The sequence below is a fragment of the Nomascus leucogenys genome, chromosome 5 (genome assembly GCF_006542625.1).
Source record: "Nomascus leucogenys isolate Asia chromosome 5, Asia_NLE_v1, whole genome shotgun sequence".
Classification (NCBI taxonomy): domain Eukaryota; kingdom Metazoa; phylum Chordata; class Mammalia; order Primates; family Hylobatidae; genus Nomascus; species Nomascus leucogenys.
In genome coordinates, this window is record NC_044385.1 from 47048210 (window position 1) to 47071092 (window position 22883).

Genomic DNA, 22883 nt, shown 5'->3' on the forward strand with positions numbered 1-22883 from the left:
TATGATCAAACTTCTCCCCTCCCCTCGGGCCTGCCAAGGTCAGTGTCTCAGACCCCTGACTCTGTCCACTGGAGCTCTTTGGACTTGGATGCTTAGTGCCCACCTTGTTACCCCGGGCCTCTTCTGTGGGGTCCTAGGGAGCTCCCCTGGTTGGCAGGCACCCTCATGCATCCCGTGGGACACTTCCAGCCTCTCACCTCTACCTGGCAAGAAGCTCTCTTGGGCAGGATCAGTTTGAAAATGACCACTGTCCGGGTGCTTTGAACACAGCCTGTGCCCCATCGTTGGCAGAAACAATGCAGCCGCCTCTCCTCATTCTGCCACGAAGCAGGGGCTCCAACCACAGTCTTTCGTGTTCCGTATTTCCAGGCATGGATCAAATGCACTCACTGCTCGGCTTCCAGGGCTATGCCCAGTTCTCTGAGTGATCCTCTTAGAGCCCTTCTCTCTTAAGTTGAGGTAAGGAAAAAGCGTTCCCTCTCTGCCCACCTGTCATGGGGGGAAGAAAACGTCAGCTTCTCAACAATTCTCTCTGAAGAAATCCTCTCTGTGGGTTCTTCCACCTCAGCCCTTTCATATCCTCAAAGCGTATGCCAGGTAAGGATCTCAAAATCAGAGTCTACACACCTGAAGTCCTGCTTTGGAATGTAGTGGCCAATGCCTACTGTTAAGATCCACTGTCTTAGGACTCAGCCAGACCCACAATGCCTACATTAAAACCCCATTACACGTAGTCCTAGTGGTGCATCGCTTTACCCAAATAATTGTGATGCAACTGGGGCAGGAGGAAGGAGGAAGGGGTAGTGCAAGTGAGTAAGATGGGGGTGGAGTGGGAGTTGAAGAAAACTAAACCCTCTGTGGAGAAAGGGGGATGCTCAGACACTGTTGGTGGGAATGTAGGACAGACATTATGGAAAACAGTATAAAGATTCCTCAAAAAATTAAAATTAGAGCTACCCTATGATCCAGCAATCCCACTGCTGTGCATACATCCAAAAGAAAGGAAATCAGTATATCAAAGGGATATCTGAGACCAGGCATGTTGGCTCACGCCTGTAATCCCAGCACTTTGGGAGGCTGGGGCAGGTGGATCACCCGAGGTCAAGAGTTCGAGATTAGCCTGGACAACATGGTGAAACCCCGTCTCTACTAAAAATACAAAAATTAGCCGGGCATGGTGGCACCTGCCTGTAATCCCAGCTACGCAGGAGTCTGAGGCAGGAGAATTGCTTGAATCCAGGAACCAGAGGTTGCGATGAGCCAAGATCATGCCACTGCACTCCAGCCTGGGCAACAGAGCAAGACTCTGTATCAAAAACAATAATAATAATAATAGTAAAAGGATACCATCACCATGTTTATTATAGCACTATTCCCAATAGCCAAGAAGGAATCAACCTAAGTGTCCATCAATAGACAAATGGATAGAGAAAATGTGGTATAAATACACTATAGAATATTATTCAGCCATTAAGAAGAATGAAATCCTGTCATCTGCATCAACATGGATGGAACTGGAGGTCGTTGTGTTAAGTCAAACAAGCCAGACACAGAAAGAAAAATATCGTATGTTCCTCATACTCATATGTGAAAGCCAAAAGCATTGTTCTCATGGAGGTAGAGGGTAGAATGGCAGTTACCAGAGGCTAGAAAGGCTGAGGGGAGGAAAAAAAGAAGAGAAGTTGGTTAATGGGTACAAAAATAGGCAGAAGAATAAGATCTAGCATTTGGTAGTACAGTAAGGTGACTACAGTTAACAGTAATAGTACAAAATAGCTGGAGGAGAGCAACTGGAATGTTCCCAACATAAAAGAGGGTGAATGTTTGGGGTGACAGATGTCCCAATTGCCCCAATTCAATCACTACACATTGTATGCATGTATCAAAACACCACACATGCTCCAAAAATATGTACAACTATTATGTATCAATTTTAAAAAAGAAATAAACTAGTTTCTGAGCCTGGACAACACAGTGAAACTCCACTGCTACAAAACATACAACATTATCTGGGCATGGTAGCCTAAGTCTATAGTCCCAGCTACTCTAGAGGCTGAGGTGGGAGGAGCACTTAAGCCCGGAAGGTCCAGGCTGCAGTGAGCCGATAAAAAAAAAGTTTCAAAAAAAAAAAGTCTCAAAAAAAGTCTCAAAAAAAAGTCTCAAAAAAAAAGTCTCAAAAAAAAAAGTTTCTGGCACACAGTAAGTACTCAGTAAAAATATATTAAATGACTAAAAGGAAAACACAAAAATCACTTTTTTATAAAATACATTTTTATTTATAAATTTTTTTTTTTTTTTGAGACGGAGTCTCGCTCTGTCGCCCAGGCCGGAGTGCAGTGGCGCAATCTCGGCTCATTGCAAGCTCCACCTCCTGGGTTCACCCCATTCTCCTGCCTCAGCCTCTCCGAGTAGCTGGGACTACAGGTGCCCGCCACCACACCCAGCTAATTTTTTGTATTTTTAGTAGAGACGGGGTTTCATCGTGGTCTCGACCTCCTGACCTCGTGATCCTCCCGCCTCGGCCTCCCAAAGTGCTGGGATTACAAGCATGAGCCACCGCGCCCAGCCTATAAATTTTTATAAAATAAATAAAAATCATTTATTGAATGAAAGAAAAAAAAAGAGAACTAAATCCTCATCTATCATAATAGGAAGCCAGTAGACAGTAAGTATACTTGATCCAGGAACAGGAGCAGAAATCTTATTTAGGGTGGCCTAATCCCGGCTCCACCACTCACCAGCTGTGTAACCCTGGACTAGTTCCTTTCCTCCTCTACATTTATTTCTTCATCTGCAAATCAGGGAGAGTAACAGTAACTCCTTCCTAGGGCTGCTGGGAAAAGGAAAAGAATTATATTTGTAAGGCACCTGAAGCAAGCCTGGACCGTAAACGCCACATAAAGTTTAGCTTCCACTGTTTTTATTTTTGTAACTGAGATGTGCAAAAGAAAATGCCAAAAAAAAAATGACTGAGTTGAAGGCAGGGCTGTTGTGCTACCCAGGTCCACACAACTGGTGCCCCCTGGAGGTGGGCACCACAGCAGCCCTGGCCGAAGGCAGCTGCCTCTCCGGAGTGCGACAGTGGAGGAGGGGCTCTCTCTAAAGCCTTATTTTATTAGGTGATTTTAAAAACTATGTTTGGCATTATTTTGCTAAAAATAAAAGTTTATTTTTAGAATGTTAATAAAACAAGCTCCCACAAATAGTACTAATAACAAACGATGGGACGTGGTGAACGACAAAAAGAAAGCAATGAAGGAAAAGACAAAAGAAAATCTTGGAAATATGACATAAAATTCAATTTTTTATTTCAAAATTATAAAAAGCTTATTAAGACAGCAGACTCATAAAAATATTAGTAACAAACATGATGAACAAAGGCATTAACATCCTTAATGACAGCACTTTAAAAATGCCAATTCTTGGCCGGGCTTGGTGGCTCACGCTTGTAATCCCAGCACTTTGGGAGGCCGAGGCGGGTGGATCACGAGGTCAGGAGATCGAGACCATGGTGAAACCCAGTCTCTACTAAAAATACAAAAAAATTAGCCGGGCATGGTGGCGGGCGCCTGTAGTCCCAGCTACTCGGGAGGCTGAGGCAGGAGAATGGCGTGAACCCAGGAGGCGGAGCTTGCAGTGAGCTGAGATCGCACCACTGCACTCCAGCCTGGGTGACAGAGTGAGACTCCACCTCAAAAAAAAAAAAAAAAAAAAAATGCCAATTCTTAAATTTTATAAGTAAAATATTCAGATGCCCAACATAAACATCAGTTTGCAAAAGAGGAGATAAGAACTCTGAAGCAACACACAATACCTGTTTGACTATACTAATAATCAAACAAACATCTAATGAAACCAGATGTCAATTCCATCTTCAAATTAGGAAAATGTTGAAACACCGGTAAAGATACAGTTCCGTGAGACAGCAATGCCTGCAGTTGTGAAAATCAGTGTACCCTTCCCAAAGAGCTATGTGGTAATATGTGTTAAATGTTACTACCCTGTAGCCTAGTAATTTCCATTTCTGGGAATCTATCCTACAAAAATAATCAGAAACGCAAATGAAGATTACTACATAAAGATATTCACTGCAGCATTAGCTTTACTGGGGGAAAGCTGAAAATTCTGAACTATTATGCACATGCAAGTAATATATATACACATTTGTTTATATTCACATAAACTTTCTCTGAGAGGCCAGACAAAAGAGAGAAGAGGAAGTCTCTCCCTAAAGACCCTTTTTGGGACTTCCAAATTTTGGACCATTTTGATGCATCATCTATTCAAAATACTTCAACAAATTTAATAAAACATAATATGCAGGCCAGGTGTGGTGCCTCACTCCTATAATCCCAACACTTTGGGAAGCCGAGGTGGGAGTATTGCTTGAACCCAGGAATTCAAGACCAGCCTGGGCAACATGGTAAAACCCTGTTTCTACAAAAAAATTAGCCAGGCGTGGTGGCGTGTGCCTGCATTCCCAGCTACTGGAAGGCTGAGGCGGGAAATCACCTGAGCCTGGGGAGGTGGAGGCTACAGTGAGCTGTGATTGGGCCACTGCACTCCATCCACCCTGGGCAACAGTGAGACCCCGTCTCAAAAAAAAAAAAAAGAGTAGGCCAGGTGCAATGGCTCACATCTATAATTCCAGCACCTTGGGAGGCCGAGGGGGGTGGATCACCTGAGGTCAGGAGTTCAAGACCAGCCCGGAAACCCCACCTCTACTCAGAATACAAAAATTAGCTGGGCATGGTGGCACATGCCTGTAATCCCAGCTACTCAGGAGGCTGAGGCGGGAGAATCACTTGAACCTGGGAGTCAGAGGCTACAGTGAGCCAAGATCGTGACACTGCACTCCAGCCTGGGTGACAGTTAGACTCTATCTCAAAAAAAAAAAAAAAAAAAAGTTTCTGAATCTTTACAAAGAATGTTAATAACATAGAAAAGTTTATTATGTTCAATGTTAAGTTTATTATTTATTTATTTACTTTTTTTTTTTTTTTTTGAGATGGAGTCTCACCCTGTCACCCAGGCTGGAGCGCAGTGGCTTGATCTCAGCTCACTGCAACCTCCACCTCCCATGTTCTTCAAGCGATTCTCCTGCCTCAGCCTCCCGAGTAGCTGGGATTACAGGTGCGTGCCACTATGCCCATCTAATTTTTGTATTTTTGGTAGAGAGTGTTCACATGTTGACCAGGCTGGTCTCGAACTCCTGACCTCAGGTGATCCGTCTGCCTTGGCCTCCCAAAGTGCTGGGATTACAGGGGTGAGCCACCATGCCTGGCCTTAAATTTAAATGTAAGTAATAAGACTATATTCAGAATGATCTCAATGATATGAAACTATATTAATACACAGACAAGCATAGAAAAAAGACTGAAAAGAAACCTACCAAAATGTAAACAGTAGTCATTACTGGGGGTGAGATTCTGAGCAAGTATTATTTCCATCTTTCCATGTTTCTATAGTTTCCAAAGCTTCTACAGTAAGTACATGGTACTTACATGAGTGGGAAAAAATAAAGAATATTAAATTAAATTACCTTTAAAGGGTCAGCCACTTCCCAGAGAAGGACTAGGAGTAAAAACTAAGTAATTTGTTAAAATTCAGGAACCTACAAGAATAAATCAATATTCTGCCATTCCTGTTTAAGCTGCTGCTCAGGGCACTGTCAACATGTTTCCAGTTCCAGGGATGAGCTGGCTCTGGGCTACCCACTAAGGAACCAGCAGAAGCCACCCACCAGGTCCGGCCACTCAAATGCCACCTCTCATGGAAGACTGCCCTGATCTCTCTTGTCAGTGCTGTCTTACGAACACTCTGAGAATAGGACAGATCCTAGGACTCACCCATGTATCTCCAGCAGGAGGCAGGCCTGGTAGCCAGCATGCCAGCCCCATCTCAACGCTTCTGTGGCCATCTGCCCACCCTCTCAACTGGATGCTCTCCAAGGTAGAAGCCAAGGATGCTAGAGACTTTAGCATGTGACAAGAGTGTCAGGAAACAGGTGAGGAACAAATGAATACATTAAAGAATGATATTTTAGACTAACGCTGTCCAACAGAACTTTCTGTGACAGAGGAAATGCTCTATATTTGCACTTTCCAATATGGTAGCTACTAGCTAGCCATGTGTCTACTGAGCGCTTGAAATGTAGCTAGTATGACTAGGAAACTAAATTTTTAATTTTATTTAATTGTAATTCATCTAAATAGCCATAGCGTTCTTGTGGAAAAGCAAACATCACAAGGTAGTTTTAAGATTAAACAAGATGATCTTTTATTTTATTTTGAGAGATAGGTTCTTGCTCTGTCACCCAGGCTGGAATACAGTGGCTTGATTACAGTTCACTGCATCCTTGAACTCCCGGGCTCAAGTGATCCTCCCCCTCAGCCTCCCTAGTAGCTGACACTACAGGTGCACACCATCAACCCAGCTAATTTTTAAATTTTAAAAGTAGAGACAGAGTATCACTATGTTACCCCAGCTGGTCTTGAACTCCTGGCTTCAAGCAATCCTCCTGTCTCAGCCTCACCAGTAGCTGGGACTACAGGTGCATGGCTGCTAAGATGATTCATTTTTAAAAAGATGATTGGTCCAGTGCCTAACAGTGCTCAATTGATCACTGTAGGATAATGAAAAAAAATGAGGAGGAGGAAGAGGAACAGGAGGCGAGTCCCCAACAGTGCCACCTGCTCAGCCAACATCAAGCAATGGGAATTTAGTTTTCTCCACCCCACCCCAGCAAATAGCTCTTCAGTATTCTGAGTGCATAGCAGCCAGAGCCATGGAGAGGGTGGGAATGGGAAGAGTGGGGAGGGAGAGGTATGAGGCTGGGACAGGAGACACCCTGCAGACTTGCTGAAAGAGGAAAGCTGTTGGCCTGTATTGCCTGAGACAATGAGTCGGTATTCACTCCAAGAAGAAAGCTTAAGCCACCAGAATTGGCAACAGGTACAAGAAAAGGGCTGCCCAAAGCAGTCCTCAAGCCCAGGATTTAACACCCTGTCCACCAGTGTCCTGTAGAGGGCTGGTCTGCAAACTCAAGTTCTGACCTGTCCTCTGAGTTCCCAATTGTTAGCCGCCTAGAGAGCCCTTTTCCACCCTACCTCACTGATTCTCATGCTACCCTGGCCAGGGGAGTGAGCACCTATTTCCATTCTATAACTCAGCAGACCAAGGCTGGGTGAGATTGTCTGAGGTCATGAGGCTGAGACTGGCTGGAGAACTGGAGTCTGCCTAGGACAGACAGCAAATGATAAGGTGCTGATGCCACACAGAGGCCTGGAAACCCGGCCAGCCTGAAGGGGGAACCTGCAAACACCCACCCTCCAGGCTGCAAGCTCCGAGGAGGCAAGGGCTCCATCTGTTGGTTCTCCATGGTGTTCTAGGGCAGAACCCAACACTGGGAGCACAGCGGGCATCCGATAAATATGGATGAACCAACCAACTACTAGCCAAACACAGGTATAGCCATTCCAGCTTTCAGGCTAATTCTACATACTTCATCCCATCTGCCCCTAACAATTGGCCAGCCAGGGGTCATTCCCCCATTTTAAAATGGGGGACCAAGGCTCAAAAATTGAGAGCCACTCTGAGTTGCTGTACTGAAAATCTGCTTCGAGAACTTCCCGAGAAGCCCCGCCTTGACTGGAGAGGGGCAGATTCATCCTGCCAGGGTCCTGTGTTCTTTCTATTCTTTGCCCTGTCCTCTATCAGCAAGTCAGAGATGCGTTCATGACATACCCTGCTTCCAGGAAGCCCACAGTTTCATGGGGAAGGGAAAAATGAACGCAAGCATCTGGAACACCTGACTCTTCCATGAGAGATAAATGACAAACAGCACTCAGACAACGAAGGAGGGACAGGTTAATTCTGGCTGGAGGAGGAAGTTTTTTGACTGTGATGAGTGGGTAACATTGGACCCAAGGCCTTGATGGAAGGTCCAATAGGTGGCAAGGTGTGGAGAAGGGGTGGGTGGGCCAGCAGTTAACACCCACCAGCTCTAGAACTCTGGGCACATCATTTAGCTTCTCCGGGCCTCAGCTTTCTCATCCGCAAAATAAGGATGTTAATACTCACTGCGCAAGGAGTGAATGCAGAAAGAATTAAATGGCCTCATGGGACGTCTACTCACAGCAGGACTCAACAGATGGAAGCCACTACATTACTGCAGGGCCAGGCAGGCATGGGGACATGGGGAACAGGGTAGTCCTGGCATCTTAGGTTTTAAGAGGAAGAATCAAGGTAATTCCTCCGGATATTGGAGTCTGACAGCAACTCCCAGCCCAATAAACCAGGGAAGAGGTGGGGGTGTACCTCCAGACCCACTCCACAGACAGCCCTCATCCTACTGACACCACAGGCTGAGCAAGCATCTTGGACTGACCCAGGGCCAGGACCTGCCAGAGAGATGCACCGAGGCAGCCCACACCCTCCTCCCTCCCCAACCTCCCCCAGCCCTAGGGGAAACCACCATGCCCACCAGCCAGACCTGCGTCCTCCATCTCTGCAGCTCAAGCCTCAGTTTGACCCCAAAGTCCTTATTCTTGTAATTACACCAAAAAAGAATTAAAAAGCAGAGTCTGGGAATAAAGTACTACAGTACAGAGAAGAAACAACATCAGACAGAGTCAGGCCTGGGACCTAGCCCAGCTCTCCACTCACAAAGACCAACAACCACAGCTCACCTCTGGGACACACCTGCTGTGCACTAGCCCCTGAGCTATGTGTTCTGCAGACACTCCTCTTAATCCCCCTAGGAACCCATGAGACAGGAACTATCTCCACTTCTCAAATGAGGAAGACTGAGGCTCAGAGTTCAACGAACTTGCCTAAGGCCTAGCAGGTGATGTAGTCAGGATCCAAACTCAGTTCTGACTCTAAAAGCCATGTGGCCGCCTTTGCATAAGTAACACGGCCTCTCTGAACCTTAGTCTTCCCATCTACCCAAGGGGGGCATGAATGAATAATATGATTTCTGGAAAGCTTTACAGTTTACAAAGCCCAAAATGGTGCCCAGAGAAGGGCCATGAGACCAATACATCCCCCAGGGGCTCTAAGCCTGTCCTGGAGTGGAGATCTTGGGTGTGGACACCAATCACCACCCCAGCAGGGTCACCAAGAGCTACCACCCTCTGGCTCCCAGCTCTCAATTCCAACATTTGGTCTAAGGTTCCTCTTCATCTTAGAGAAATCTGGGTGAGACGTGTAGCAACCACTCGTAGCTGCTCTTTAAGCCACAAGATGAGACGCATGTCACAGTACTTGGGTCTTTGTCTAAAAGGGAGGATGAGCATGTGACAAAAAGCACCAATCCTGGCCAAGGGGCCAATGGCCAGTCACTGAAGGACAGTCATCAGGCCCCAAGCTCCTCCACCTGGCCCCTAGCCTGGCAACTCCAAAGGCTTGCAACCAAAGAGCCTGCAAGCCCTGAAGCCAATCCTTCCCAGAGGGAGGGGAGAGGGAGGCCCAGCTGGGTGAGGAGACTCCCCCAGGGTCACTAGCAGTCAAGGGGCAGACCTTATTTTGAAGAGCCTCAAGACAGTGTTGGAAAGAGAACATGATGGTATCTGCATGTGAGAACTCATGTAGCATTTACTGGCATCTCAGCACCATAAGACAGGGCAAGAAAAAAAGAAAAGAATTTACTGGCATCTCACATGTGTTGAGAGCTTACCATATGTTCAACCTTGCAGGAAAAACAAGAACATCAAACACAGCTCCTCCTTTACAGGCTACAGGCTCCTTGAGACTGGGCTGCACTTCATTCCCAAACTTCCTGGACACTCACTTGGAGCCAGCCCTGTGCTGGCCATACGGGGTTCAAGGATAATGACACTCTGCCCATCTTCAAGGACGCATAAGTAAATAGGAAATTGCCACAGAGTATAAGCAGGGCTATGGCAAAAGGAAGGGTAATAAGAAAGGGAAGACTTCGAAGAGGAGGTGGCATTTGAGCTGGGTCTTAAAGAATCAGTAGGGTCAATCTGGTGGAATGGAAGGGAGGGAAAGCCCTTCCTAGAGGTTCTGTTTACCATTTACATGGTAGTCCTAACAATAATAATTATTATAATCCCAAGATTAATTGAGCATTTACCACGTGCCAGTCTGTTTTTTAAGCACTTATACATGTGTTAACACATTCCACCCTCACAACAGCCTGTGGAGATCATTACTATTATTATCCTCATGTCACAGATAAGAAAATTGAGACCCAAAAAGCTCCCTAACTTGCCAGAGCCAGGATTCAAACCTAGTGGCCTGGTTCCACACCCATGCCCTCAATCAGCACCCTATACACTTCTTAGACACAAACTTTGTGCCAGACTTTGTGCTGGACACAAGAATACAAAGATGAATCTTTGAATATTATCTATTTTCCCACTTGTTCCAAAAATGATTTAAGGAGGCACAAAGATGAATAAAAAGAAGCCCATAGATTATAAGAAAAGAAGGACAGGTAAAGAGTAAATTCCAGGTCTGAGGCTGCATAAGGAAAAGTCTGCTGCCACAAGCAGACATCAGCCAGAGATGGAACTGGCCCGGCACAAAGGCCTTGAATGCCAGATCAAAGGGCTCAGATTTTTCCCATTGGCCAGCTGGCTGTCAATCTACATGCCAAGTGTAATTTCACAGATCTTTAAAGCATGTACCAAGAACTATCTGTAGGACAAATTGATGTCTCTACAGATGTGTGTAGATGCTGTCGTGGTGGATAAAGTACATATCTACTTAAAAGAGCTCTTGAAATTAGCAGTTACCTAAACCTCATTAGGTATATTCTGCTTCAAGAGATACTAAAAGTATAGATGCTGTCACGTGGACAGTGGAAAGACTTTTGTCCTTATATTTAGAACATTTGGATACTCCTGCTGTCAGGGATGGGAAGTAACACAGAGGTTTTAAGCGAGAAGTTCTAAGGACTTGAGGTCTGGGATTTTTGCTCCGCATCCACCCGCCGACCCCTCCTCACCAAGCCGCTCGATCTGTTTGAAATCATCCGTTTGAAGGCCCAAAGAAGAGCCTGCCCCAGCGAGAAGCCCTAGCACAGAGATATTCTCACAAAGAGCGCTCCATAAGTACAAATGACTGTTTGATCAATCATTTGGCCTCAGCGTGGGATTTGGTTAGAATTAAAGCCATCTGGCTGGGGCGGGGGATGGGGGAGATCGGAGGGAGGAGACAAGCAGGCGGGAAAAAGACCCACCCCCCTCCTCCAAAAAGCATTGTTAAAATATAACAGGGAAAAACAGTAAAGTTCCTGCTGTTATTTCAGCCTAAGCCACTTAATCCATCAGCACATAAAGCAACTTATTTTATGACCTTTTCCCTTTAAAAAATAAATCAGAAGACGATGCCTTGAATTCAGATATCTCTGAAGCACACTACTCATCCCTCCCAGTGAAATATCCCCTTTCATAAACCTTCTTCGAGATACTTGAAACTGCAGATCACTAAATGCCTTGCTTTAGGCATCTGACATTCCAGAGAATTAATATTTAAACTTATTATAGGAAAAAAGAATTGAGTTTTGGGTGAAGCATGAAACATTTAATAGTGTCTCCAAATTAGAAACCCTATTTTGTTTCCCGCTGGAAATGCCACGATATTACCTGGGCTTTGCGCTCAAATAAGATGAAATGCAAAGGCAGTCTTGAGATTAAACACACAATTATAGCCGTTTTCTCCAGAGAGATGGGGAGTGAGACAGGTTTGCGGAGTGGAAGTGATTGAGTTTCATTTTTACGATACGCTTAAAATTATATGATCATTCTCTGCCTTGACGGTTGGACTTGAGACTGCTGACGCTACTTAACCACCAAAAACGGTGTCAAAATCAGCGACTCCTCGGAAGCCTCTTCTCAAGCTCTTTGAACCGTCGTTTTGGAATGGGCCCACTGACGAGCAAAAAACTCCGTAACTTTCTCCGCTCGCTAGGACAAAAGTATTCAGTGGCTTAGGATAAAAATTAAGCTCCAATTGACACAGTGGATCCTGGCAGCCTCTGCCGGCACGTGTAATTTATTTACAGGGTTGGAAAGTCGGCAAAATACATCATCAACTCTTACACAAACTTCTACTAGGTATTAAATACCCAACCCTCTGAGAAGTAATTCATATAGTCCAGCAGCGTTCCAAAATAAACCCAATCTCCAGCCCTCCGGAGAGCGTAAAACAGCAAATGGGATCTGTATTTTTCAAGTCAGGTTTATAGTATTCCCTGGTTTCTTGCTAAAGCCTGATTTCTAGCAAACCTGTTATTTGAAAACAAAGGTAACATCTAAAAGAGTAATCTGGTTGCTAAAAAGACACAAATAGGAACAGGCTGGGGTGTATGGCAGGCAGGGCCATCCCTCCTACTTCATTCGCTCCCCTTCAGACACAGCGGCACGTAGGAAGGCAAAACCGCCTCGGACCAGAACGGCTCCTGCAATTCCATCTTCAGACTCAGTATGACTCCCTGAGAACGTACACATTCTCATGAACGCACGTGCAAGGCCACAGATGCAACCAGCCGTGGGACCTTTACCTTCAACAGGGGGTCATCTAGCTCATTCATCATTTGACACAAAAGACCCATTTCTCACAAGCAAACTCTCAAGTTCACTCTGATCCCCAGCCTGTTATCCCTCCCAAGCCCTACTTCATCCCACCAAGTGTTTAACAAGAAATAATTGTTTAATAGGTCCCTGAGCCAACATGCTCGGGGAAGCACGTATTCTACAACCAGGCATGGTGGGGATCTTGAGGAATTCTCATCCGACAGACATCTCTGAAAGCCACAGAGGGGAGACTACGCCCCAGGCCTTGGCGAGGAATCTCCCGATATGGCAAGAACGACTCAGACGGGGACTACTACCTTCAATAACCAGTCAGGACAGGAGTTGCCACTGCTTCTGAGAAACTGTCCCTCCTAGGGGCCCCCTCCATGGCCTCAGAGAGTCTTTTTCCAGACCCCAGATTCCTGAGGATCCTGAGTCACTGGGAACATTCTCCTTTCCCTAGTTCTGCAGGGGGAGAGGAGCGGTGCCCTACGGAGGCAGTGTCCCCTGTAAGTCACACCTCAGCCTGCTGGCTGAGACTGAGAAAGGGGTGCTCTGGGATGTGGCTGTCTGGGCCCCCTGCAGCCTCCTGCTGCCTTCCTTCGGGCTTGGGGGACACGCAGCTCTCTAGAGCCACATCCTCTCCTTCCCAGCCACCTGGGTTTAAGAAGCTGGTCCTGGAAAGTGGTGTATTTTCAGAGGAAAGTACTGGCTCTGCTGTCAGACAGACCTGGGTTCAACTTCCAGGCTCTGCTGCTTACTACATGCACAACCTTGGACAAATCACTTTGCCTTTCCAAGCCTCAGTCCCCCCATCTTTAAAATTAAAACAGTGCCTCCTTTCCTCCTAGGGCTGTTGGGCATAATTAAATGTGATCACGTCTCTAAAGCATCTCACCTGGCACAGAACAGCTGCTCACTAAAGGTTAGTTGACCTCCCTCTTCCCCATTCCTTCTGTGTTCATCTTTAGCAGTCGAGAGTATAACCTGGTCTGAGACAAAAGTGGCCTCTTCCTACACCCCAGATCCTTCCAAACCTTCCCAGCCCAGTTAGTGTGGAAACCTGGAGTATCAGCAGGCAGGGACTATGGATCATCCAACTGAACTGCTCCCCATTTTAGAGATGGGAAAAACAAGGCTTAAAGCACAGGGCATGGCCCACTTGCAAAGATGCTACACAATGGCTCATGTGTTAGCTCCGGGCAGGCCCAACCATAACCACCAAATAAATTCAGGCCATCCAGGAAATGCGTTATTCAGTTAACAGACTAAAGGTCTCTTCTCAGCGCATCTGACTCAAATGCTAACTTTAAAAACACAGCTCGTAATGCTAACACAATCTGCCTCGATCCACCGGAAACCTACTGAAGGAATAATCCTTTGGAGTTTAAGGGGGAAAAGGGAAAAAGAAGAAAACAGATGCTTTAAGTGACTTTCAACTCTGAGACCACTGGGTTAGGGTTGTATTCTCTCCACCCTCTACCCAGCCCAGCCTTCTGCTTTCTTTCAGTTTCTTACAAATATGGCTTTGGGAGACCAAAGTAGCCACAAAACTACTTTTTCCCCCTCTTTTCTGCTTTCCTTACTCAGTAACTCAGCTGTCAGTCCCCGGACTTTGCTTCCAATGCTGAAAGCTTTTTTTTTTTTCGTTGTAAACTATTAATTTGGGCAGCAGCTGTTGATAAACAAGAAGTCCATTTTTAAACTGTTAGAATCATTAGCACAGTGAAGGCGAACAGCACAAATATTTCAGGAGTTTGGTCTTTTTTCCTGGCCCTGGTATTACAGCTGTGCTTTTTGCAGTCCAAGTTTTCAAAGCCCACTGCAAACTTTGTTTCATTTCTTCTCCCCCTTGAACTGAATGTCTTTGTTTCTTTAAATATAAAAATAAACTACCCCCTACCAAAAGAAGCCACACAATTCTCTAGGTCCAAAGTAATTGCAACTGAAGTCTATATTAAAAAAAAATTTACAAACCACACATTATAATTTAACTTTGAATATAACCGTATATGTAAGGTGAGGTTGCTGAAATACTACCATATCGTGTTGAAAACAGAGAATTCTTTTCCAAGACAATTGAGAGAAGGAAGGGAAATTATCCTCAGCGATAGTCACTGGTCAACTTCCCAATAAAGTTTATTTGTTTGTTGTTTTTTCCCCTAATCCTATCCAAAACAGATTGAAAACCCTGTCCCAAACTTTAGTTTCTCCCCTCTTCCAGGATGCTGGCCAAACTCCACAAAATAAAACCGAAGAAAATGATGATAATTATGCAACATTCAGAACAAAGAACATAAGAATATATTTTTTTAAGTGATTCATTGTGCACTTATGCCTGTAATGGGATTTTAACGCACTGTAAAAATAAGTGTGCTGGCTCACTAAGCTTCTCACGCAAATGAAACGCAGGGAGATGAGTAACTCTGAGATGGGGTTCGTTTTGTTTTTTGTTTTTCAGAAAAAGAAGGATGAAGAAAAATCATAGCATATAAAGAAATTTACATTTTTAAATCACAGATGGAGCAACATAGACTATGGATGTGATTCCACAGCTCTGAAGCTCTGCAGACCTCAGTCCAGCTAAGCACGCTACAGGTAAACTACTCGGAAACAAATAAGCCGAAATTAAATTACGATCTCACGTGATGGTCCCCTTGCCATTTTGCCCACAAAGTCCTAGCTTCTAGAAAGCTTGAGAGGCAGGAAGGGAAGAGGAATTCTAGCCGCCTGAGATTCTTAGGGAATCTTTGGGAATTATATTTCCGCTACATGTCTATAAAAGATTTGTCGGATACATAACTCTTATGACTGTAGACGCAACATGTTCCTATCTCATTTTTTACCCACACACATACTTGTTTCTCTTTGTCTCACTGAGCCTGACATTTGGCCAGCAGGTTTTTCTCCCCCTTATTTGAAACTTCATGCACTGAAAAAATTTGGATCTGATTATTTCCGGATCGCAGGACCAGCACTTTAAAATGGATGAAATGCAAGCAAATTGCCCACCGGAGCCGGAGGGGGGAAATGCTTTAAAAGGCACTCATACCTTTCTATTAGGGATGCGCTAGCCTTTCCAAGGCCTCCCCAGAACATCACAGGAGCTTCTTACTCAGATGAAGAAATTCGACCCGGTGGTACCACCAAAACATCATGACTTACTGTCCACCGCCCCCACTCCCTGAGTCCATGCACACAATCTACAATTCCTTTTTTTTTTTTTTTCAAGTTACAGGACCGACTGCTTTTTGGCATTTACAGCCATGATGGCTGTTTTTATAACGGCGGGGTTCACGTTTGTCGTGATCAACCTCCTTTTTATTGCAAGGATGCATCCAGTCTCAGTACACAGTGAAAGGGCCCAGTGAGTCACTGTAAATTAAATAGTGACCTCATTATCTGGTCTGGTGTGGGAACAGCAACTCTGGACGAATGGAATCATGTGGTAAACTATAAAGTTTTCTAACTATGGCATAGATACTAGTTACCAATTCCCAAAGATGTGAGACAGTAGAAATACCAAAAGCAAAAGACATTTTAAAATTCTCTGGGAACGTTCTGAAGGCCTTCGTGTGAATGCCAGCTCTCGGCCGCCAACACACACATGTAGAAGGTACAAGTTGTGGAACCAGAATCAAATATTTGCAGCTGGAAGCTTGGAAACTGCCACCTACTGTCTGCAGCTTTGAGCAAATCCCTGAACCTTAATGTCTGCATCTATAAAATGGGAATCACATTAATAACAGCCAGTATCTGCCCAGCACTTTACAGACTTCTACATCTGCTCCCTCACAAGAGCCCCCAAGGCAGGCAGAGGCCAGCTGGCGTGAGGGCAGACAAGAGGATGTGTGGGAACACACTCTGAACACTGTAAAGCACCGTGCACAGAGAACAAGCGTCATCAGGCCATCACCACAAAGCTGTCCGCCTGCATGAAGCCCAGATGTTTACCTTCTTTCCTTGTCAGGACTTATAAAAGCAGAGTGTCGGGTGTTTAATAATAGAAAAGAAAAATGCAGCATCTGGCAATTTGGCTTTTCCAGCTGTTTGGAATCTGGATAAACGGGACTCTGCCATAAACAGATCATGATTCTTATTGTAAATGATGACAATGTTAGTCCATGACGTCACACCATCCCAGTGCCTCCCGATTCCAGATCAAATACACAGGCCCCAAACATTTATGGATAAACTACTAGATTCAAGAACCCACTCTTGGCCGGGTGCGGTGGCTCACGCTTGTAATCCCAGCACTTTGGGAGGCCAAGGCAGGCGGATCACGAGGTCAGGAGATCGAGACCACGGTGAAACCCCGTCTCTACTAAAAATACAAAAAAATTAGCCGGGCGTGGTGGCGGGCGCCTGTAGTCCCAGCTACTCGGAGAGGCTGAGGCAGGAGAATGATGTGAACCCGGGAGGTGGAGCTTGCAGTGAGCCGAGATTGCACCACCGCACTCCAGCCTGGGCAACAGAGCGAGACTCCGTCTCAAAAAAAAAAAAAAAAAAAAAAAAAGAACCCACTCTCTTCCTCTGCTTAGGGACTATCTGAAGCAGGCGGCAGCACCTGAAACCTGACCCCAGGCTGAGCCATACTGTCTTTTCTCCGGTCACTGGGCAGCGGTGGCCACAAAAGACCCGAAGCTTGGCACCTCTCAGCCTCCCCTGGCTAGCACACCACAGTTAGCACCCTTCACATTCAGCATTTTAAAAATGTAACCTTTCTTCCTTCTCACTCTGTCCCCTTTATCTCAAGTGTCACTGACCCTTGCATGGGCCCTGCACGAATTAATCAAAGTGCCTCCTTCTACCTTTTTAGCTTATAAGGCATTCTTACAACTCTTGTTTTATTTACCCTGCAAGGTAGGTATCATTACCTCTCATGCAAATGAAAACCCAGAGGTTGAGAATGTGAAACACGTTACAGTAGTAATCCTAAAAATAACCAGGCACTGAGGTGGCCCTTGCACACTCTTTATCACTAATGACCTCATCAGTCTTGCGAATTAAGTCTCAGGGTAAATTTACAAACGAAGGAACCAAAGGCTCAGAAGAGTGAAATCGCTTCCCCCAAGTGCCACAGATCATAGATGGTGTGGTCTCACAATTCCCAGCACAGTCAATACATATTTTTCAATTGGTATTTCTGTCTGTTTCCAATAAGCCTGAGAACTTGGAGCTAGACACCAAATATTCAAAGGGTTACATGGTCTGGGACTATTTCGGTGGGAGTAGGGACAGCAAGAAGGTGCCGTTTCCTTGCAGCATTTTTAAGGACGCTGAAGAACTGGGGGAAAGCTGGTTTTGTCTCGGGCCACTTGGTGGCTGCACTGTGAGGAAAAGCTTGCCTACAGCAACGCAGAGGCCAGCAGGGAAACCTCTCCAAGCCCAGGACCCTGAGCCTTCCCTTTCTCCCTAGGCCAGGTTAGGCCAGAGCTGTGGCTTCCCTAACCCCTGCCCTACACATACCAAACGCTTTCCCACCTTCAGTCTTCAGTTTCCTCACCCTTCAAATGAGTGGGATACATCCCACCACACCAGCCTCACTGGGAGGCTATGAAGAAAAGTTGTGAAACCTCTTGGAAAAAAGCTTCACCAGAGAGACCAGCTTAAGGTACAAAGAAAGAGGCTCTTCCTCCCATCCCTTTATTCTCCTTTGCCCTTTCCAAATGGAATCCTGACTTAAAGATCTTTTATTTTAGACATGTTTGGGGGTGTGCATAAAAATAACTGGGGTTAGGGGGAATGGAAGTAGGAAGATTGTACACAAAGCCCCCAGATGAAGGGTCTTACCATAGCGTGGAACAAAGATTATGTTCGGGAGAGCTGTTTGCTAGGTCTGCAGAGAACTAGCTCTTCAGAGGACAGCCATGACTTTTTTAAACACAGAACGTTGCAGGAGGGTATCTATTTAAGGGAGGATCGTGTATGGAGCGGGGCAAGCCAGGGAGCTCCCGGCAGCAAACATTACTCATGTCTCGTTGCGCAGCGCTCCTCTCTGGTAAAAGAGACTCATATGTGTGTATTCCAGCAATAACACTCAGCAGGCATTTCCCGCCCCTCCCCACTATATCTGTCCTTCTAAAATATTATCTCTATCCCTTGAAAAAGGCTGGCATCTAAAACAAGGAGAAATAGTTCTCTCTTACAAAGTCAAGTGTTTTCTTCAAAAAAGAAAAAATCTACTTATGTTTATTTCATTTTACTAATCCCTCAATCAGGGAGTTGGGTGTTTTTGATCCACAAGGAGCTCTCAGCTCTAAAAGCAGGCTGCCTACCTCTTCTGATTGTCGGGCTGATGCTACGAAGTGATGCCTATAACCGTAAAACCCAAACTTTTTGTCTTCCTTGAGAATCATCTGGAATGAGAACCAAGAGGTTCCAAATGCAGATATAGTCAAACCCCAAAGCCTTGGTTTCCCCTAAGGGAAAAAAAAGGGGGAGGACGAGGACACAGCATCTTAACAATTTCTCCAATTCCTGGTTAATTATCTGTCAGCATGAAACTCATAAATAATGACTCAATAATAATTAACTGTGATGAGAAGAGCATGTTCCTGAAAATCCCAGCCCCATCTCTGACTTTGGGCCCATAAGCCGTACTGGGACCTCCACCCTCCCGTGGCCAGCCTCACTGGGGGACGAAGGGACTTGCCAAGGAGCTTGTGACCCAAGACTAGGCTGCCGAAGCACCAAGTACAGAAAAGCCATGTTTAAGTGAGGATGTGACCAGGCTGGATTGCTGATGCAGGAAATTTTCCATCAGGAATCCAGAAATCATCTGGTTTAATTAAGTCCTCACTTGAGAGATGGGGAAACTGAGGTCCCAAAAGGAGAGGGGTCTTGCTAAAGGCCTCTGGGTTTTGTTAGTTAAGGAGATTGAAATACTTCAAACTATGCCTTGAGCTGCTCAGAAACAGATACCAATATATGCGTTGCTATTCGCCCTCACATATAATAAAATTTTGACAAGTTTCTATGCAAGCTCTATCAGAAACATACAGAAGCAAAACTACGTAAGCTGAGAGCTTTCTATAAACACATTTCCCCAAACGGGGCTAATTGAGTTTAAATTAGATGCTTCGCAAAGCAGGCATACTTTCAGACTGACAAGCTAGTCCCAAACAGTAAGAGAGAAACTGAGGAACTCCGAAGAAAGTTCCACCAAGTTCTCCCGAACACGCGGTGGCGACGCCGGGCAGCCCGAATCTCCACAGGAGCCGCCAGGCACGTTGGCAGGGCCGAACTCACCCTTCCCGGCGGCGGCGGCCTTGGATGGACCGTAGTCTCGGGGGCTCCGGGGCCGGAGAAGGTCGTGGGCGCGCGGTGGCGGCGCAGGCGGCCGGGCTAGCAGGTCCCGCGGGCCCCTGTCCCCGCAGCCGCCACCACTCACGGTGACCCTGAAGGTCATGTGCGCGCCGAGGCTGGCGGGGCCGCGGCCGGGGCCGGGCGCACCAGGGGCCTCCTTAGGCCTCTTGTCCGAGTGTGCCTCAGCCACCTCGCAGTGCATGGCGCCGGGGCGGGGCGCACGGCTGGGGGTCGCGCCGGGCTCCTGGGGAGAGGAGACAGCACAGCGAGTTAGAATGCGGAAAGCGGCCCCCGTCTTGTCCCGGGGCCGATTTTGAGCAGGTCACTGCCCCTTCGGTGGATTCCGCGTCTTTAACATAGGTTAGCGCCACCACACCTAGCCCAACCAGAGGTCAAACCCACCTGATTCCACGCAAAAGCCCCCTCGCTCAGGAGCGGTTCGCCCTTCCCTGGTGTGGGGAGGACCCCAGGCCCCCGCGCCGCGGCGCATTACCGCGAAGTACCACCCAAATCCGCCTCCACCGAAACCAGCCTCCTTTGCACGAAAGGTGAAACTGAGGCCTGGAGCGGGTAGGGCGCCTGTTCCGCGTCCCCCAGTGGAACACGGAGCCGGCGGCAACGAGGATTCCCAGAGCAGGGCTCGGGCGAAACCCCGGAGACGGCTCTGGGTGGGTCACGGGCTGCGCGCTTCGTCTACTCTCCGGGGCCGAGCTGCGCGCAGAAGCTGCGGACCCGAACCCAAAGGCCCGGGGGAAACCCCCAGGGACTCACCCGCGACCACCCGAACCGGGAAAACAGGAGTCCCAGGCTGGGCGCTGAATCCCGCGACGCGAACCCATCACGCGCAGTCGGGACACCCACATTCCCATGCTCAGCGGAGGAATCGAGCCCGTCGCGTGCGCAAACTAGCACAGTGGGCAATGCCCACGCGGCCGCCGCCACACACCCGCACACCCGCCGAGGCACGCCCGGGGACGGACACGCCACCCACACTGCCGCTGGTCAGACGCTCGGCAGCGCACAACCACACAGTCCCACGCTCTCGCCACATGCGCGTGCGATGGGGGCCGCGCCGGAGCCTCCCTCAGCCCTTCCATCAGGGGCGCCCAAACTCTCCGTTCCCCTCCGCGCTCCCTGCGCCATCCCCAAGCTGCCGGGGTTCGAGCGTCGCCGGGACGCCAGCCTCGGATCTCGGGCCCCGCACCCGCCCCTCCCTCGGCCGCCGGCCGCGCCCCCTCTCACCTCGCAGCGGCAGCTGCAGATCGCTGGGCGCCCGGCTCGGCGCGCCTCCACTGGCGCCTCAGCCTCCGCAGCCGCCGCAGCCGCCGCCGCGTCCTGCGGGGCGGTTCCCCGGGGGACGGGGGCGGGCCCGCGTCTGCTCAACAGCCGCTCCAGCCACTGGCTGGCCGCGACCGCCCCGCTCAGGCCAATCGCGGCGCGAGGGCGGGGCATCCCCCCTGGGGGTCTGGGCGGGGCCCGACCCGGGGCTGAGCGGAGGGTTTGACAGGCGGCGGCCGGCTGGAGCCCCGCGCTGCCCGCCGTTCTCGGGCGGCCGAGCCGGGCAGGACGGCGGGGCGGCGCCGCGGCGAGAGAGGCTGGGCCCGGGGATCGGCGGAGTGCACTGGGCGTGAGGAGCGCCGGGCTGAACCCGGCTCCCTGCCCGCCTCTCCACTAGCCCCGGGCAGGATCCTCCCTTCTCCCGGTCGGTTTTCCAGATGGGAACGGCGCTGTCTGCTAACGCGAAGCGGACAGATGCGAAAGTGCTTGAAAAGTTTCCTTGCAGAATCCAACCCTCTCACTGGAGAATTTGCAGAGATTTCACAGCGAGTGGGCAGCAAATTTGGGACCCAAACCCAGGCCTCTCAGCCCACTTTCTTACGTTTGTTTTTGTGTTTTCCGCCGGGAAGGGTCCAGGGTAAAAGGTCTCAAACTCTGAAGTTAAAGATAAAAAAAAATGGTGCCTGATCCCAACTAGGAAATATGCCAATTGAGTCTGGGGGAATACGACCCCAGCGCTTAGGCTTTTAGCGAGCTCCCAGGAGATCCTTACAGATCTGGGGATTGAGACCCACTCCAGGGGTCTACTCTGTTGCCCTGCCTTCTGGGATTCCTCCACAGACAGCACGTAGTGTCTCAGGGGGCCCTGCCCAACGTGTAGGAAGAGCACGGGACAAAGAACAGTAAGGCTTCACAGGGCCTGGAGGCAATGGCTCAGTTCCCCGCTCTGAGCCTGAGTCCTCCCGTGTAAAACGGGAGTGTTTGCCTAGGCCTGGTCTACCTGCCATGGCTACAGAAGGATCCAGCCAAGCCCTGAAATGGTTTCTGCATTTCACCTAGGCGCCTCCTGTGCACTGTTTGATGGTGGTCTGGGCTGGCTCCAAGGGTCCTGACTGGTTTCGAACTCCTTTGAAGTCTGGTCTCTTTGACCTTGGTCTCAAACTGGAAAATGTATATGGAGCCCTTCTGGACTACACAACATGTCAAGTTCATAGCACAGGACCCTGGACAGAATAACCGACCCCAAGCAGCATCCTCAGAATCCCGGAAAACCAGGATTTTAGAATTTCAAAATCATAAAATTGGATTTCCTATAATTTGTTTAAAATAGTATCTAACAATTAGAGTAATAATAGTAAGAAAGACTTTGAGGTTTTAGTTAGACCCACCCTCCATTCAGAGGAGAAAGGATGTGACTGGCCTGTGTCAATGTGGTGGGGGGGTGGCAGAGCCCCGGGATCCAGGCTTCCTGACTCCAGGCAATGCTGTCCCTTCAGTACCAACCACTCTGCTGCTCACAGGGAGACGGTGTAAATCAACCATGCCCATAACACACAGGCCAAGGGTTGCGCCTCACTCAGTGCCTGCACCCCCCACCTCCACACACTCTTGTGGAGTCCCAGCTGGTTCTGCTGCCAACAAGCCATGTGGCTCTAGACGAATGGTAACCTCACTCTGGACCTCAGCTTCCCCCTCCAAAGGCATGAAGTTGGAAGATCTGTGGCCTTTCTAGTTCTGCTCTTCTCTTCAGTA

At 47.9% G+C, this 22883-nt stretch overlaps 1 protein-coding gene across 1 annotated transcript in view; it reads right to left on the bottom strand.

Annotated features, from left to right (window-relative positions):
- Positions 1-20702, bottom strand: part of LOC115835048 (zinc finger protein GLIS1-like) — a 150322-nt gene extending 129620 nt beyond the window's left edge. Inside the window, exons 1-2 of the mRNA XM_030812446.1 lie at positions 20625-20702; positions 19797-20097 (exon numbers count right to left, since the gene is read on the bottom strand). Of these exons, the coding sequence (XP_030668306.1) occupies positions 19797-20055 (259 nt within the window). The 5' untranslated portion in view covers positions 20056-20097; positions 20625-20702. The remainder of the gene's footprint in view (positions 1-19796; positions 20098-20624) is intronic.
- Positions 20703-22883: the final 2181 nt, after the last annotated feature.